At 37.3% G+C, this 18,538-nt stretch overlaps 3 protein-coding genes across 3 annotated transcripts; 1 reads left to right on the plus strand and 2 right to left on the minus strand.

Moving 5' to 3' along the window:
• Positions 1 to 5,456: 5,456 nt before the first annotated feature.
• LOC113283366 (adenylate kinase, chloroplastic-like) lies at positions 5,457 to 9,600 on the minus strand. Its single transcript, XM_026532598.1, has 7 exons — positions 9,100 to 9,600; positions 8,115 to 8,216; positions 7,047 to 7,175; positions 6,824 to 6,958; positions 6,586 to 6,732; positions 6,265 to 6,339; positions 5,457 to 5,906 (listed from the first exon to the last, which is right to left on the minus strand). Exons 1-7 carry the CDS (start codon positions 9,310 to 9,312, stop codon positions 5,805 to 5,807), a joined length of 903 nt encoding a protein of 300 aa, XP_026388383.1. The 5' UTR covers positions 9,313 to 9,600; the 3' UTR covers positions 5,457 to 5,804.
• A 314-nt stretch (positions 9,601 to 9,914) lies between these two features.
• LOC113283367 (proteasome subunit alpha type-4) lies at positions 9,915 to 12,476 on the minus strand. The gene is made up of 2 exons (XM_026532600.1): positions 12,397 to 12,476; positions 9,915 to 10,867 (listed from the first exon to the last, which is right to left on the minus strand). Exon 2 carries the CDS (start codon positions 10,854 to 10,856, stop codon positions 10,104 to 10,106), a length of 753 nt encoding a protein of 250 aa, XP_026388385.1. The 5' UTR covers positions 10,857 to 10,867; positions 12,397 to 12,476; the 3' UTR covers positions 9,915 to 10,103.
• A 164-nt stretch (positions 12,477 to 12,640) lies between these two features.
• LOC113283368 (tRNA pseudouridine synthase A-like) lies at positions 12,641 to 16,662 on the plus strand. The gene is made up of 10 exons (XM_026532601.1): positions 12,641 to 12,992; positions 13,064 to 13,120; positions 13,243 to 13,320; positions 14,378 to 14,431; positions 14,538 to 14,620; positions 15,200 to 15,299; positions 15,371 to 15,433; positions 15,624 to 15,905; positions 16,070 to 16,130; positions 16,231 to 16,662. Exons 1-10 carry the CDS (start codon positions 12,708 to 12,710, stop codon positions 16,326 to 16,328), a joined length of 1,161 nt encoding a protein of 386 aa, XP_026388386.1. The 5' UTR covers positions 12,641 to 12,707; the 3' UTR covers positions 16,329 to 16,662.
• The last annotated feature ends 1,876 nt before the right edge of the window (positions 16,663 to 18,538 follow it).

The following is an 18,538-nucleotide window of genomic DNA, read 5'->3' on the forward strand; positions in this document are numbered from 1 at the left end:
AGTGATTCATAGATGTGGGGGAGAGAAGTAACTAGGAAATTAGAAGTTTTGTGTTGAGCCCTAGTTCCATTGGTGTAACTTTGAATTATGTCTAGTAACCAAGTTTGTTTGGATAAGACCAAAAAGTTGCATTCAAGGTCAGCATAGGGTTTCCCTAAGAGAGCATCAACAAACTTATTGGTTGCACCTCTCTTATATCTAATTTCATAATTCGAAGCCCGAGAGCTTCATCAACCATTTATATTGTAAGACTGCAGGGATCTTATGTTCCGAAAAATATTTTATGCTCCAATGATTAATTGTGGAAACATATGCATGTGACTCTAAGGTGGGAGTTATTTTGGTCCAAGAAGCAGACATATAACCTACTTTAACAAGCTATTGTGACCAAAAGCAAGAGCCAATAGACATGTGTACTTATAAAAGGGAGCTAGCGGGAAAAGTATCAGTTGTTATAAAGCGGATGCATTATCTACAAAGACAATTTTTTCTTATAAAAATATATTTTTTTGTAAACTTTGGTACGTAAAGCCAAGACCGGTGTGCTGGACATAGCTTTCTTGAGTTGGTTAAAATAATTTGTTGCATCTTCACTCCATTTGAATGCATTCTTCCTTAGCAACTCATTTAACACCGTAGTAACATGGTCTTTCACAAGTTTCATGTAGTACCATTTGAGTCCAATGAAATCCCTAAGCTTCTTGATGGTTGTTGGAATTGGGCATTCCTCCATACTGAAAATCTTGTAGCTTTCAGTTATTACTCCCTATAGAGTGATGATGTTATCTAAATTTTTAAGATATGATTGACCAAACCAACGCGTAGATAGTTTGGTAAACGATTTTCGGGCTTTGAGAAAGGATAAACGATATTTAAATATTCAAGGTGATTTGATAATGAAGGGTTGTAAACCAAAATATCATCAAATAACACAAGGATGAATTTCCTTAAATACGGTTGTAAAATTTCATTCACGGGTGTTTGGAAAATGACAGGAGTATTGGAGAGGCCAATTAGCATTATTTTGAACTCATAATGTCCTTGATGAATTTTAAAAGCAGTCTTGTATATGTATTGTATGCTGACTCTAATTTGATGATATCCACACCTCAAATCTATATTGGAAAACACGCTAGCTCCATGCAGTTCATCAAGTAACTCATCTATAATAAAAAATTAGAAATTTGTCCTGGATAACTATGTGGTTCAATTTTCTGTAGTTCATACAAAATCTCCATATATCGTCATTTTTCTTCACTAGCATGGTTCTATGATGTCAAAAGTCAACATTTTCTACACAAGTTCCCCTTCCTTCGACTTCTGGATGTAGGGAAATTTATATAGTCTCTGGTTAGTTGGCTCTGAGTTAGGATTCAATGATATTGTATGGTCTAAGCTTATTGGTGGAGGAAATTGTGTGTCCCTCAAACACGTCTTGATGTATTAAAGAATTTGAGAAATGGGTATAAAAATGGAAGTCGTGTATAAAGGACATATGGCGCACAACTAACCGATAATACCATAAGTATTCTTCTTAAAAATATCCCCACACAGCATTGCTACTCATCATCATGGACGAGGATTTGTCTGAACCACCAATAATTCTAACCTTATGTCCATTATGCTTGAAAGAGAGGTTGAGTTTGGACAAATTAAACATGATATCATATAATTATCTTGACATGTCAGCTCCTAGAACTATGTCACATCCACCAAGAAGTAGAAAACTGAAATCTCCACTGATGATATGTTCCACATACTCCATTGCATCTCAGAGTAAATTCCAATAGTGACAGTTATCTCTCCGTTAACTACTGTCACCAACATGTGAGTTGTAGGTTGTATAACAAAGTTTAATTTTTTAAGGTAAAGTATAATCAATAAATCTATGAGTGTTAGCTATGTCAATGAGAACATAAATAGTCTGCTTATTGATCATTCCTGGTACCCTGATTGTGTCATCATTTACATTCCCAGTAAGAGCACCCAGAGATACCTCTATATCTAAAACAACTGATGATATAACCTCCGTTGTTGACATTTATTCTTCAACAGAAGTATTTCCTTCACCTGCATGTTCTGCAACCACCGTAAACAACTTTTTCCTCCTACAAAAGTGTCCAGACTTGTAAACCTCATCATAATTATAGCGTAAACCATTTCCCCTTCTCAGCGTTACATGCTCTTGATTAAGTCTTTTAATTCGTGGGAGTGGGGGACTAGTGTGGCTAGTGAATTGATTGTACTTTTGGATAATCGGTGCAATGATAATGGGTTTGGGAAGTAAATTTGGGTGAGAGAAAGGTCTAGCGGTTGAAAATGAGTTGGTGAAGGATTCACTAATAGATTTACTGAATTTTGTTTTTGTTATAAAAAATTGGTTTGCTCTTGCACTCTCGTAGAGAAAAAAGCTTGGAAAAGTGTAGTGCGATTGAACATCAATACCGAGTTTCTAATTTTCTCTTTAAATCTACTGATGAAACTCAACACCAAGTATTCTTATGTAAGAAACTTTTTCTTTCTTAACATTAATGCTTTAGTGGCTTCAAACTGATCAAAATATTCTTCAACAATAGCAATTTGAGCAAGCTTATTGAAACAACCCACACAATTGTAACTGGGTTCTCAAATCTCTTACAAACCTTATCGGACAAATAATTCTGATTTGTCATCCTTACCATCTAAGTGAATGAAAGCCAAATGTACCTTATGAGATTCATCAACATCATGAATATGAAACCATCTAAGTGAATATCTCTCACATTTTAAAACCCAACCACTTGGATTTCCGCCATCTTATTGAGACCATTAACCATATCTTTAATAAACGCCGACTCAAAGAGCGTCACATGACAGACTACCAGCTGTTGCAATTCACTCAGAAACAAAACCACAAGTAAAACAAACTCAGGTAACAGATAATGCTAACCATACTAAGTGGCACCCATGTAAATGATACAAACATTTTACCTCTTTTAACTTACTTGTATTGGAAAGTCAGGTTGCGCCTCTTTAATCAAGATTTATTAGAAAAATCTGCTTGGAGACTCTGCACAGTTAAATTTTTTTATGGGGTGGCTCACTTCAAGCTAAGTATTTCAAAACACTAAATTGCTCTTCATGCCCCTAAAAATACAGACTCAACAAGGTCTTGGAAGATCATCAGTTCTACATTGGGATTCATATATAAGTATAGCTTCTGGCCCATGGGTAGTGGTAAACAAATCTTATTATCTTAATATGGCAAGACAAGTGGGTTTTTAATACTGATGATCCATTTTCTCCAATTAGTACCGAAATCAATCCCGGTGGTTATACTTATGTCTCTGACCTCATTTATCAAGACAAAAAGGTATGGAAACATGATATTATCTCTCAGCTATTTAATCAGAAAACAATGACAAATATACTTCATATGAGAATTCTTTAAATAGTGAGGATAAGCTAATTTGGACAAAAACAAAGGGAGGTAAATTCACAGTCAAGTCTACCTATCAAGTACTCTACAAAAACAAATATCATAATGTGGAGGTACATGCAGCTATTACAAGTACTAATATTTGGAAGCAAATATGGGATATTGACCGTATTCCAAGAATAAGACTTTTCATCTGGAAGTGCACTAAGGACATTATTTGTTATAAGTAGAGAATGAGTAAAATAATTTGTCAGGATATTGTAATATGTCGCAAGTGCAAGGTCCACACTGAAACAACTATGCATATCCTTTCAAAGTGTCCATATGCTAAATCGGTTTGGTTTGGGGCAGGCTATACATCCTCCCTAATCAACAATGGAACAACCCAAAAGAATGGACTTCGACATGGATCAATGGACTTGACAGAAACCTGGTGGAAAAAATCATTACACTGTGCTAAACAACTGTGCAGTCTTCAATGGAAAAAATCATTACACTGTGCTATACATCCTCCCTAACCAATAATGGAACAACCACTACAAGAAACTTAACTTATTGCAGCACCCAATGGTTATGGCATAAACCCTACTAGCGTCGCAATAATCTATGTAGCAAGAAGTCTATTGCAACACCTAATCTTTATTGCTGCAGCAAGAGATTATACTTTTTGCCACACTCTTTTCATATTGTTGCTACAGTTGTGTGGCAAAAGTTTCATTTTGCAGCAGTAAATTATATCTTTTAGCTGCAGCTGAACTGTGGCTATAAATTTGCTTTTGCAACACCTTTATTGAAGATGTGGCAATACATAGTATAGCAATAGATAGATTTTCTTGTAGTGAACCCAAAAGAATGGATTTCGACATGGATCAATGGACCTGACAAAAACCTGGTGGAAAAAATCATTACACCGTGCTAAATAACTGTGCAGTCTTCAACGACAAATTCAGCTCTCCTCAACAATCATTACACTGCATAAATGACTTCCTCAATGATATGTCTTCGGCCATAAAATCTAGAAACAACTCAGCTAGGGTTACAGTCATCCCTAAATGGCCACCCCCTGATTTAAATGCTGTTAATGTTAACCCTGATGCTTCATTTTGTCATATTTCATGTGCCGAAAGATTTGGACTGATATTTAGAAACTCTGCAGGTGCGCATATAGCCCCAAAGAGTGTAATCTTCAATGGAGCTTATGGATCTGAGCAACTGGATTCTATTAAGATGGGTTTGCAACTGAAACTTCGTAAGATTATTGTCGAAACAGACTACCAACGGTTAGTCAAGGAAATCCAGGGAAAGGAAGCTGAAGTTCCATGGGAGCATAGAGGCATTGTTGAAGAAATTTCTTTTCTTTTACTTTTTTTTTTTGAGAGTTGGTCTTGTGTGCACACAGATCGATTAACTAATAAGTGTGATGATGAATTATCAAAATTTGCTCGTAAAGAAGGTATCTCCAGCACTTGGCTAAGAGATCCTCCAACTTTCTTGTTAGATATTATTCAGCGTGATAGTGTTAAAGTATCAAATTATTGTTTGCATCAAAAAAAAATAAAAAAATTGGAAAGTCATGTTGGATTCAAATTTCAGAATCACTTCCAAAAATTAAAAAACATACTCCCTCCGTTTCTGGAAAAGTGAAAATAACACTTTTCCAGAAACGGAGATAGTAACTGGTTTGTGAAGCAAATTTTTTTTTTTTGCTTTCAACTTCTAAAAAAACTTGCTTCAAAAGCAAAGCATTTCAACTTCTAGTTGTCAAGCATTTGTTACCAGCTGAGTACCGAAGGGACTGGAGTTGAGAGACTGGGTAGTGTGATTAGACAATGTTCCAAGTTTGTTCTCCAATTCGTTACCAGCTGAGAACTGAAGGGACTGGAGTTGAGATTAGACAATGTTCCAAGTTTGTCCTTTTGATTTAGCATTGTTCATGAAAATCATCATAACAACTGACAATACCGTCCAAACCTCATCCGCTAGTCATGATTTTATACGAAATAGTATGAACTTCATCCGAGTTAATTTCAATGGTACAAAGTACAAACACACAAACTGTTCTATTTGATTACTTTTTTGTTTGCTGATATATTCATTACATTGAATTTGCCTTTGGCCCTACTCAAACAAAATACTTTTACTAAAACAATAATATGCTTGCAATACAATATAACATTAAACAATTGATTTTGTGTAAATATTTGCATTCTCAACAGAAAGAATATTGAATAGCCTTGTTAACATCATGACTACCTAAAAAGAAAGTATTGTACAATCTTTTGGCTTCAGCTGGAGCAAGGACTTAATCAGATAGTAATACCCCATGAAGGTAAGCAGGAAGCTTCATCCTTGACATAGCTGAGTAAAAGACAACACTGTTAAGAAATCATACATTTGTTGACACAGGACTAATTCTCTTTTGCTCAAGTTCTGACAGTGCGCTGTCTATCTTGGCAAAAACCTCCTCTTTGGGACCATCTCCCTTGACCTGATATCAATAAGCGAGTAGATTGGGGTAAGATTCCTCTGGAATATACGAGATCCAATGAATAAGTGGGTGACAGTTGATTTCTTTGTAAAACTATGGGGATGATTCGGGATCCCATAAAAACCTGACTTTTTTCAATGTTCTAACTTTAGTATCACATGGATCAACAAAAATCAGTTCATTCTTAACTGTGTACCCAACATCTAGTAGTTTCGTGGTTAGATAAAAACAAAGATTAACTAAGTCACAAGTTAGGCAGCACATCTTTGGCTGACCTAGTGTAAAACAACTAAATTATCAAAAGTGACGAAAACAGAAAGACAGGGAAATAGAAGGAAAAACGTTATATTTCACACACCTTGATTGTTATATCTTCATATGCCGCAAGTACAGCTTCCACGTTCTGATGATGAGTGCCCAAGCGCAATTTTACCTTCAAAGCCAAAGAAGAAACAAGCAGTCATGCATTTAGTCACAGCTGATATAAACAAAACTGTAGAGCCTACAACAGGGATTCTGCACATGTAAGTGCCTTGGTTAAACGTAATCCAAGCGTGAATTGCACCTGTCGGTGAGGACCTCTTAACAGATGGAGATAAATTGAAACTATAATCAAAGATTCAAAGAGCATGTTAGAATTCTGAGATGTGCAAGGAACTAAACAGAGAATTTTACGTACTTTTTCTTCTGTATCATCAAAGCGTTGAGTAAGCCTAGCAGCAATTTCATCAGTTTCAGGAGGAGCGTACTTTAAGTGGTATATCTTTCCTGTAACTGGATCAAGTCTTCGACCAACCACTCTTTCGACCAAAATCTCCTCAGGAACCTGCCAGCATCACATTTACAAGGGCATGTGTGTTTATCTCTTCTTCTATTGGCAATGTAGATCAGTATTATCACAGGAGGAGTAATCTTACGTCTAGAAGAATGAAAAGGTCTGGCCGAATTCCGAAGTCCTCAAGTGCCATTGCTTGAGACAAACTCCTGGGATATCCGTCCAAAAGCCAGCCATTTTCTTGTGAATCTGGTCGAAATAGTCGTTCCTTAACCATCTAGAAAATACAAAAGAAGTCGGTGAAAACGAACCACAGAATCAAGATATTAGTAAAACAGAGAGAAATTGGGACTAAAAAACTGTACCATAACAACTATCTCATCAGGGACCAGCTGTCCTTTCTCCATACATTCTTTGGCTCGCTTTCCATTTTCACTTCCGGCTGCAACTTCAGCCCTTAATAAATCTCCAGCAGCAATATGCACCAATCCATACTGCACATATAAGGATGACTTGATTTAATCTGTTCCTCCTTAGGGGGAATTTTAACATGAAAACATTCATAACGCAAACAGTCCCTTACACGTGATATTCACATACCTACTCAAAACATGTAAAAGGAAGAGGGTATATCCTGGAAGGAGGGAACAAGCTTCATACCATCCAGATACGTAAATCTACTGAAAGATACTACGCAAACAGTCCCATTCTCAAATAATTACAGCTTATATGATTATATCTAACATCATATGCAAATTAATAAGAAAATGGTTTTTTGAAAATCATCGAAATTGATATTTGGAATTTACAAATATCAATTTCGAAAACTTGTTAAAACTTCATTAAGTTTTAATAACTGTCAAGTCTAACGCAATCCTGAAAACTTGTTAAAACTTCCATATGGTGTTCACCATCTAGTAAAGCTCCTGAATCCTTACAAAAGCAAGAGCAACATCTGTTTTGCTTGAATAATGAAGGTCTCAATCAGGACAACATTGGTCCCTTGAATTTCATAACTGTTAGACCGTGTGCAACAATCACATGGATATTCAACATGATGGTTTACTTAGGACGTGAGGTGTTATAGTATGGGTAGACCTTTTATACAAGTCACTTCTGTAAGACTGTCTCAATCGCTGTTTCAAGTTTGTCAGGGTATGTTCATCTGTCTGTGATCACATGCAAATAATCTAATGATAAATTTTATGTTGATTAAGATCAGGACTTCCATGAGTCATAATCACATGGTCCTAAATGTTATAAACACATGCCATTATACTTGTAAGTATTTAATTCCCAAAGCAGTGTACTACAAGTTTCTGTAATTTGCACATGATTATAATAATATGCGACACCAACAATTCCTCCTAGCGTTGCATGGTATACCACAAAATAGGAAAAGCATGGAACACTTATTGAAAATTTCAACTTACTTTCTTGGTGATAAGCTCACATTGAGTTCCTTTTCCTGATGCAGGAGCGCCAGATATCATAATCCTAAGAGGCTCTGGCTTCGATTTTGCAGCTGCCATAATCTACATGATAAAGTAGTAAACCACATTAAGAGTAGTTATGAGTTTATTTAAGGATCACTTACATAACAAAAACAAACACAAAGCTATATAGTTAATTAACGGACCACACGCCATGCTAGTAGGATGCTAAATTTCTGTAAATAACCCCCTCTCTTACCATCATGACAGAAGAACTGAAGACCATATTTTGGAGCTTCCTTTCTCTTCTTTGGATGATGAATTACATCTAACTGGGACTTTAAATCTACTAGTTGTCTTTTACGCTAGTTACATTTTTATATTATTTTTGTATTTCGATTGGTAAGAACAATGAAATTCCGCTTCAGACAACCAAGATAATCCACAGACATGGATGCATCTTGTTTCATTCTAACATATGCTGTCGTGTGAGGTTCAAACTCAAAAGTTTTTAATCTATGTTTTTAATCTAGTTGACCTAACAATATCACCTAACTCCAAGATATCCAACAAGGTTACAGATTAGCAGTTTAACCCATTTGAGCCTATCCCTCGCAAACAACAAACATTTTCTTAGGTTCCCATCATGCTCTACTTGAGAAAGTCATCTCCTCCCCTTCCATTAGTCCAGGTAGAAATGACCTAACCTATCTTCTTGGGAGTATGCCCTACCTATCATGTCAGTCAAGATCAATCTATACATTATCGGAACGCGCATTGTACAAGTGCATGACTAGTTAAGGGGTAATTGATTCTGAATGTAAATTACAGGATAAAAGGTAAAAGAAATTGATTAAGTTCTATATTTCAACTCATACATTAATACATGGCAGCTAAAGAATTTATCACTGTTTTCAGAAAGTCCAACCTTCACAAAATTCAATAACTCCTGAAACAAAATTGTAAAATTAATGAAATTACATACCGAAACGGCCGATGATGAAGATTTATTCCGCAACACAGAGACAGAAGAACGGCGATTTAAGTCAGAAGAAAGAGAAACCCTAGAAATATTTGAAGAAGACGATAATGTTGAACTGAAATTAGTGATTGATTTAGTAGTAGAATTTGAAGAATAAGTTTGAGTTGTAGTTGGCTTAGGAACTGATACGACTGACATATTCAACGAATACGCCATCTTTCTCTATCTCTTTCTAGTTCTACTTTCTTCTTCCCTTAGTTTATGTTGTTCATAGCTAGATATTGGACCTAATTAACAAAGGCGGAGAAAATATTTCTCCCTGTCGCACTCGCCCTCCCTCTCTAAAAACCTGCCATTGTTAAGTACTACACAGTCCAGGTGGTATGAGTAGCAGAAGAAGATAGGAATTGGATGATGATCAAAAGATTCCGTTTGTCTGTTGCTCTATTTTGGGCATATGCGTTGTATTGTTTCTCCTATGTCTTTTGTACTTATTTACACCTTATAGCACTCTTTTTCAGAACCCAAAATTCTTCCAAATTGCATTGGCTGGCCTTTTGGCTACATAATTCTTCAAATTCTTCTACATCTTGCAAAATAGGGTTCAAGGAACTAGAGCACGGAGCGTGATTGCCTGATTGTTTCACATAAAAAGAACTACAAAGTTTTGAGGAGTCTATGGAGCAGAGCAAACTGAAAGGTGGAACAAGTTTAAGAAAAAAAGAAAACCTAAGTTTCCTAGTACCCAGGTCAAGAATTTGAAACCGGATTAAATGACATTATCATACATTGGACAGCAATATCATATGACCATAATGGAGAAGATATGAAGTACGCATTTGCCTATAGTCAAAAAAATTCCATTCTCATGTATCACTGGTTCGACAGAAAATCCAAACCTAAATCTTCAACATGAGGTTCTAATCCCATTGGGAAGTTTTCAAAAGAAAGCAATTAACATAATACACGTTCCCAATCGAAGTTTCTTGCACCAAAATAGATGCAAATTAAGAAGACTCTGCTGCTGGTTGAGTAACTCCAGCCTTGATCAACAACTCACTGAGCGATTCAGAGGAACGGACTTGGTACTTTACTTCTCCAGTAGGAGAGAGGAACACCTCGGCCAGTTCAAGCTTTTCTGAAGTAAGGCTAGTGCTGTCCATGGTCTTACTTAGAACCTTCAAGGCAAGTTCAACAGCTTCTTCTCTAGTGATCTCATCTTTGTAATCCTGCTTAAGCATCGACTGTGCAGCTTGATTGTTTGCACCTATTGCTGCAGCTTTCCACCCACTGTAGTTACCACTTGGATCACTGGCATAGAGCTGGAAACCATAATTTTTATCCCAACCTGCAAAAAGAAATGAGACACCAAAAGGACGGAGCCCACCAAATTGTGTGTATCCTTGCTTGGTATCACATAGAGACTGGACTAGTTGCTCAACAGGCATCGGCTCTTGGTATGAGAAAGTGTAACGTTGGGCAGCTACCCTGGCGGTGTTGATTAGGATATTGGCATCAGACATAATTCCTGCCACGGCACAGGCTACGTGGTCATCAATCTTGTACATTTTTTCAGTGGTTTTCGAGGTTTGAAGGAGCTTGGAAGTCACCTTCTTTTCACCAATTAGCACCACACCATCCTTGGACAATACACCGATGGCAGACCCTGCATTCCCAATCGCCTCCATGGCGTACTCTACTTGGTAGAGTCTGCCTTCTGGAGAGAAGATTGTTGTACGACTATCATATCTCCGAGACATTGTTATAAAAGCTGCAAAAGAAAACCAAAATGTATACTTAAATGACATAATAATATTTGTGTGTCACAAGAAAGAAACTATGGGGAATTTGAATCGACAAGTTGCTGAACTTTATTAGAGAAGAGAGAACGCAGTAGGCAACATAAGGTACCAGAATAAATCAATGCAGAAGGAAAAATTAAGAAGTTAAAACAAGAACAGGAATATGAAAGATAATAACAATAGTTTATCGATATGCATGGGAATGATTAAGACGATGTAAGATATTAACATCTAAGGTTGTCATTGGACCAGAGTTGCTGCGGAGGATGTTGCATAAAATAGCCTAGGATTCTACAAAAGATACCCCAAATAGGCCAGACAGGCAAAGCTAGCAGGGCCACCGACCAAATTACTATCTCGGTAGAAACCTTCTTCTCATACGAATAAAAGATAATACAAAGAAGATCAAGATACCAATTTCTAAGAATCTACAGAAAGTGTCTGAATGAATGTTTCATAAAAACACCATACACCTAAATTACACTACAACGGTTGTCATACAATCACATTCTGGCTGCAGCCGCGATGCAACATGATTGCTGCAGATAAAATTGTAAAAATGGTAAAGTACACACATCTTGAAACTTTTGCATAGAATTGCTGTGGTTTACTAGGATTGCTATATCATTCTTACACCCCTAGCTACCCGAGGATAAAGTTTTGCAGCTCAACAGAGAAAGCATTGCTTACCATTGCCCCCGAGGCTTGCACCCTGACCCCTTGTTTTTAACTGAGGAACACTTAAAGCTAAGAATAGTTGCAGTCTCAGCGCATGACAACACAATGTTAACTTGGCTGATCTAGAAACTTTCGCGTAAACAGGATGTGAGCCAAGCACAATAGACTAAGTCAATTCTTCCATCCACTCAAACTTAAATACTTTAATGGTGATGTAATCATCTTCTAAATTAAGCAACACTACTCCCATGATTCAAGGTTGCACGATTTGATAAGCGAAAAGGACAAGCAAATTTTCATCTGAGGCAAATACACTACAGAAACATTGCAAATAATAATGCCATCCTTAGTTCACCAGTCCTAGTACATCAGACTCTTTCAGTAACCTTTATACATTTTCAATTAGATTAAACTACCCCTTGACACTGAATTAAACCACAAGTAATTACTAACCCACAAAGACCATAGACAGTTCTTCAATCTAACAATATTAACTAACTACCGTAGTTAAACAATTGAATTCAAATCCAAACATAAGAGCCCCAAATTCAAAATCAACTATAGTTCACTATATAATAGGGTTTCACAAAAACCCTAAGCTCACCTACTGAATCAATTAACTAACTTCATACTAAAAAAAAAACAACAAATTCCACAGCACAATTCTAACAAGATACAAGCAGAACAAATTCATACTAAAGCTAGAATAAACCCTAACAATGTAAGTCACATATATTTTTTTAGATCCAAAAGATTTAAAGATCAAAAGACTGAATCATATCTAGGGTTTACAAAATACGACGTAGATGTTTAGATTTACCTGGTAAATTGAAGCTCCGATGAAGCTTTTGAGAGCTGAGACGAAAGTAGAGAGAAACAAGTTTGAAGTATGGAAGAAGATCGGACTCAGTTTTTTCTTATAAACCGAGTTTTGGTTTATGTAGCAAGAAAAGTTGAGGTCTATTTTTGAAAAGTCTAAACTACCCATAGTTAAAATCCAAAAAGACAATGACGTCCCTTTAATTTTTTTATTTACTCTCAGTACATCACACGCCATGGCTGAAAGCCCTAAAAATGAACTTGTGAAGGGAGGAAATACCTTGAGCAGGTTCAGTTTTGGTGGCGGGAAAAATGCCCAGTGAAGAAGTGAAAAAGCGTTTTTCAATTGAATCAGAATCATCATCTATTGAAAATCCAACAAAGATTACAAAAACTGTTGAAGTAGAAGAAGAAGAAGAGGATATACAATTTAGTGACGAAGAAGAAGAAGAAGAAGAAGAAGAATTACAGAAACCTCAGATCATTAATAATAACCCTAGAATGCAAAGGTATTTGGTTGCATTTGAGTATCATGGTGGGAAATTCTTCGGTTCTCAACAACAAGCCGTTCGTAGAACTGTCATTGGTGCTTTGCAGGTAATAAAAGTTAATGAAAAATCAATTTTTGCTTTCTTCTATTGCTTGTTGATTGATAATCGATCCTATAGGAGGCTTTCCGGAGATTTATCGGGCAACCTGTTAAAATCATTTCCTCTAGTCGGACGGTAAGTAGATGTGAATCATAATTGAAATTTGAATTCATTTGATAATCTTTGTTTATCCTCAATTCAAGCACATATTCGTCAATGACTCAGACAGTCACAATTTACAATTTTTGAAAATGCAGGATGCTGGAGTTCATGCACTATCAAATGTTTGCCATGTAGATGTTGAGCGAATAAGCAAAAGGAGGCCTGGTGAAGTGGTAATGTACTTGGTCATCTAATTAACCTTTACGGCTCTATCTATGTGACAATTTATTTTTATGGCAATGATCTGAGCTGGTAATAGGTAATTTTCTTATAGATGAAAGGTTATGTATCTCTTTTTGTTTGCTAATATAATAAGCATTACAGCACTGACTGTCTTTGCTTCGCATTAATAGAGTAAGAAAAATTAGACGAACAAGAAAGGAAATTGGAAAAATACGAAGGATAAGGGAAAATGACAAAGAAGATTTTCCTGTTTAAGAATTTCCCAATCCATTTCCTCCATGTTCTTTTTTGGATGTTTGAATGTCTCGTATAAAAGAGAAATTAAGTAAAGAAAGTGGAAAGGGAATTACAAAGATGGTGGTGGTTGTGAATCTTGATGAGGTCCGTAAGTCAGACAGATGCAGACCATATGGTGGTGGTAGGTGGTAATGATAGCTATAATTGATTTTGGTAGCTGTAGTGTGGTAACCAAGGAAAGCTTACATGTTAATGTTACTGGTCAGACTCACAGTTATTGGATAATAGAAGGAGAATTCGTGCTTCTGTTGGTTTGGTGTGGTAGTGATGTGAACTAGTGATGCTTGTGGTTTCAGTACTTGCAGAAATTAATGAACGGTAAAAGCACTAGTGGAAAAGGTGCAACAGATTCTAGTTGTGAGTCTGGTAATGTACGATGATGACAGACATCGTGCTGGTTATGAGAGCGGCGGTGATGGAAATTAAAGGATGAAGAGGTGGAGGAGAAGAGAGCGAGAGAGAACTTTCGCTCAAACGAAAAAATAATAAATTTTGAAGTTGGTTAAAATGTTAAGGTTCATCTGTTAAAGAACTAAATACAATTTCCTATTATCTCCCTTTCTCTCTCAAAATAAAATAAAATTGGAGGATTAGTTGAGCATTGAACAAGTTGAAGCCGGAAATTAACATATCCACACTATTCTTTGCATCAAAAGATGCATTATATCGTGTTTGCTATCAGTTATACATGGTTTGATATTAGCATCTGTCCTATTAAAAATCATAATCTGTCTTGTCTTTTGTATGCAGTTACCTCCTTATGAACCTGAAGTTGTTAGAAATGCTGTGAACCACTACTTACTGGTGTGTTCTTTGTACTCATCTGGTGGAAGTTATATTGGATATCGTGTATATACCAGTATTATATTACATTGCTCTTATATATTCTTAATCTTATGTTTAATGGCAGAAATACGAAGGTGATGTTGCGGTGGTTGATGTTCGTTGTATCCCTGCTGATTTTCATGCTAGACATAGAGCTCTTGAGCGCACGTGAGTATCTTCTGAACCAAATGTACCAAGTATAAATGAACTAGTAATGTGGCACATAAACATGTGAACTTGTAAACATATTACCATTTGCATGTGTATGGTAGTAAAATTCCTTTACCATGGCTCTTTTCCTCTTTAATCTGATTGCACTGTGTTTCGTGATCAAACCTACCAGCCCCAGGACACGGTCTTTTGGTGCTAGAAAGACTTTTCACTAAAACCAATCGAATGTTTTGAAGTAGGAGTTTCTTGGTTCTTAAAAATATGGTTTTCGATCCAATATAGCATATCGGATAATTAGTGCAAATTTTACTAGAATGCATAGAGTTTTATATTTGGAGATTATCCAGTTATGTACAGCAATGGAGGTCAAGTACTTAATTTGCAACTCGGCAAGTCTTAACTATTCTTTTATTCTTCTACTGTCACGCTAGAGAAGTCTCTGCTTTAACTAAATAACATTGAAAGGGGAAAACTATTCAAGCATGTTTCTTATTGCAAAGCTGACAAATCTATCACGACCTATACTATACCGTAGTTCAGAAATTCATGGATATGGTATCGATTCTTTTTTTGCAGGTACTTCTACCGCATTCTGTCAGGTCCAGAGCCTTTATCAACATTTGAAAGAGGCCGGGCGTGGCATGTTGAGGAGGAGCTAGATATTGTAGCAATTCAGGTAGTTTAAACGTACTATATGTAATTAAGCTTCATCTTGAAACCCTATTTGATCAATTGCTTTTCGTGCAGAAAGCTTGCAGAGTTCTTGTTGGAGATCACGATTTCAGTTCATTCAGAGGAACTGGCTGTCAGGTATACCTTTGGCATGACTGAAATTTTCAGATTTCATTTATTATTTGAAGTACATAAAATTTTCTGTTTGGTAATTTAATGGTGTTACCAATTGAAGAAGATTGTGTTGTTTTCAGTTTTGTTGCACCTTTTGCTTGTGTGCTAACTACCAAACATCTCATGAAGCTTATACAATCTGAATGATTCACAGGCAAAATCGCCGATAAAAACTCTGACTGAGCTTAGTGTTACTGAAGTTGCTTCTACGCCATACTTCCCCTCAAAGGTGGAGAGGGACCAAGCTAATCCCATGGAGCAAGACCCAATTGTCTCTTCCAGTACGTCAGGGATTGATGTGACCTGCAAAGTTTCGGTTTCCATTAAGGATAAACTTGGAGGATTTGATGCTGCATTTGGTGAAGAATTTGGCCGAAGGAAAGTACACCGTTGTTATGTAATAACGGCACGTGCTCGTTCTTTCCTTTATCACCAGGTCTCGTCTCTCTCTCTCTCTCTCTCTAAACAGGTTCATTTGTAGATATCACTTTAGAGCAATTGGTAAAGAATAGAAAAGAAAAAGAGAGTACTTCAGTTCAAGGGAGAGTGTTGCGTGTATGCCCTGCATTCAAGCTAGTTCTGTTGAACATTGATTCGCAGGTCAGACTGCTAGTAGGTGTTCTAAAAGCTGCGGGTACCGGGGAAATTACAACATCTGATGGTATATATCTTCTTCTACTGTTAAAATTTCTTATATGCCTTCGGGTCATTCTTTTTTTCAATTTACTTAGTCTTGAGATTATAAAATTGAAAATTTGCAGTTGAAAGGATTTTGAACGCAAAAACAGTTACCGCCACAAGTGCTACGGCACCTGCTTATGGTCTCTACCTTGGACGTGTTAAGTACAAGCTCCCCTGAAGAAGTTAAGAGAGAGAGAAGGCGGAACTGAGGTGGATCACAGAGCCGTCTTATGGACTAGGCCAGCTAGGTTGTTGCCTAGAGCCTCAAATTGTTGGCACCCAAAAATATAAAATTTTAATACAGCTTGTCTGTTTTTCTTTGCCACATAGGTAGTGCTCTCACATAGTGGTCTGCCACTGATCTTGTTGATAGTCATACTTTTTAGTTATTGAAAAGCCGTATGTTTTGCAACTATTGTGTACGACTTTCCAATTTCATCTATAGCTATTACCTTTTTCTCACTTTTATGTAAGAACATTAGAATTCACTACATTAGACAATTCTTTTCAAATTAATTTAGATATCATCCGTCCTAATTATTCATTCAAAATCTGACGAATACTATTACCAAGAGATCAAGTTTTTAGCGAGATCTCATATTGATTTAAACTAAAAAGAAATCACGCGTGGGTACGTTACATTTTTGGAGCCGTCAACTGCATATTGTCTTAAAAAACACGTAACTATGTATATCTATTTTTTCAAGTCATGTTGACTTCAGTCTGCTACCACATTTGTTAGGGCATCCGCCTAGTTGACCTTTCAGTAGATGCGGTGGATCACATGATGCAGAATCAATTGTAGTAGGTCTTTGATTTAGTTGATCATAAACTGCAAGTATCATAGCGTAGATGGTGAAATTTGGATAAGGCGCAAAAGTGTCGTTTTAAGACCATATGACAAAGCTCAAGTTTCACGAGAGAGATTCATCCCTTGGTCCTCAAGGCACCCATAGCCACGATTTCTAGTATATGTCCCCGCGAGACACTGGTTGGTCGTGATGCCGTGATTCCTAGCGCACATCCTCGACGAGATATTGTTGGTCATGTAGGTTCTGTAACGCGTAAAATGTTGTCGGCAGATTTATGAGTCAGAACAGCTACAATTCCAGCATGTCTTCGCGAGGCGCAGCTGGTTGTGATGCCACGATTCCTAGTATACATCCTCGATGAGATACCGTTGGTCATATAGGCTCTGCAGATGCGTAAAACATCCCCGACAGACTTATGACCCAGAGCGGAGACATACATGTCTCCAGTAAGCACGACTCACTCTATTTGAGATCAATGACTAACTCATATTACATCATCGCGAGATACACGAGTCATGTCTACTCTAGGCTCTGACTCGACTTACTGAGGCTTCCGAATAATTCTTAAGACATCCCCGCGAGATATGCTGGTTATTTTTCCTCTGGGCCTTTTTGACAGACTCCTAGAACATCCTTTCGAGATACACTGGTCATGTCGTCCCCACAATATGGGCATAATTAACTCCTAGCACATCTCTGCAAGATACGCAGGTCAAAGATAAGTGAAGTGAAGTATCGCTGAGACATTATTAGGCGTGCAAGCTTTCCTTTCTCTCCCGAAAATGTCCCAGCTAACTTCAAAGAGACTTGATTACGTCGGTCAAATCTCCGACGGCCTTAGTTGCGTCGGCCAAGTCTCAGACGGCCTCAGTCGCGTCGTCCAGGTCTCAAACTGCCTCAGTCACGTCAGTTAAATCTCTGACAGCCTCACTCGCGTCGGCTGAATCTCTGACAGCCTCAATCGCGTCAGCCAAGCCTCGGATGGCCTTATCCGAGTTGGGCAGCTCATATGAAGAGTCTTATACATGCATAAGACTCAGGCAGAAGTCTCACCTAGGGCTCAAACCTATTTCTCAGCTTCTCAAACACACTCACGGCTAGTAAATTGGGCATGAACTGTACATGTATATCCAAAAACGTGGATAAGCTCCCTTGAGCTCCACATGCTCAACAAAGGGACCCAAAAGCAATAATATGGTCTCCATGTGACATATGTGACCGACCATGGAGAGAGGGAGATCAACCTCAGCTTCTCTTACACTCTACACACGATTTTTGAGGCATTACATGTCTTTTCACGTGACTCATCCTAGTCATTCTCACAAATCAGAGAATATCTCTCTATATTGGCCAACTCGGCTAAAGAGAATATTTGTTTCTCTCAACATATCATCACAAAGGCTGACTCAGCTTAACACAAATACGGGGATATCAATTAGGGTTTTGGTCTGGCGGTTTATAGCATGTGTGAGAAATACCCGACCTATTTCTCTCCGCAAAAGAGAGTAAAGGCGGTGAAATAACGAGATAAACTTAGCTTAGTTTATCTCTCTATGTATTCCTAAAGAGACGGGAA

This window comes from Papaver somniferum, chromosome 5 (genome assembly GCF_003573695.1).
Source record: "Papaver somniferum cultivar HN1 chromosome 5, ASM357369v1, whole genome shotgun sequence".
Classification (NCBI taxonomy): Eukaryota; Viridiplantae; Streptophyta; class Magnoliopsida; order Ranunculales; family Papaveraceae; genus Papaver; species Papaver somniferum.

What these genes read in the sequence shown, in the direction of transcription:
- LOC113283366 (XM_026532598.1), bottom strand. Translation starts at nt 9,312, where the DNA reads ATGGCGTATTCGTTGAATATGTCAGTCGTATCAGTTCCTAAGCCAACT. An exon ending in CTGATGAGATAGTTGTTATG is followed by an intron (nt 6,959 to 7,046) that starts GTACAGTTTTTT and finishes TGTATTTTCTAG; the next exon opens with ATGGTTAAGGAACGACTATT. An exon ending in ATGAAGATATAACAATCAAG is followed by an intron (nt 5,907 to 6,264) that starts GTGTGTGAAATA and finishes TATTGATATCAG; the next exon opens with GTCAAGGGAGATGGTCCCAA.
- LOC113283367 (XM_026532600.1), bottom strand. Translation starts at nt 10,856, where the DNA reads ATGTCTCGGAGATATGATAGTCGTACAACAATCTTCTCTCCAGAAGGC.
- LOC113283368 (XM_026532601.1), top strand. Translation starts at nt 12,708, where the DNA reads ATGCCCAGTGAAGAAGTGAAAAAGCGTTTTTCAATTGAATCAGAATCA. An exon ending in CTGTCATTGGTGCTTTGCAG is followed by an intron (nt 12,993 to 13,063) that starts GTAATAAAAGTT and finishes TCGATCCTATAG; the next exon opens with GAGGCTTTCCGGAGATTTAT. An exon ending in TCATTTCCTCTAGTCGGACG is followed by an intron (nt 13,121 to 13,242) that starts GTAAGTAGATGT and finishes TTGAAAATGCAG; the next exon opens with GATGCTGGAGTTCATGCACT.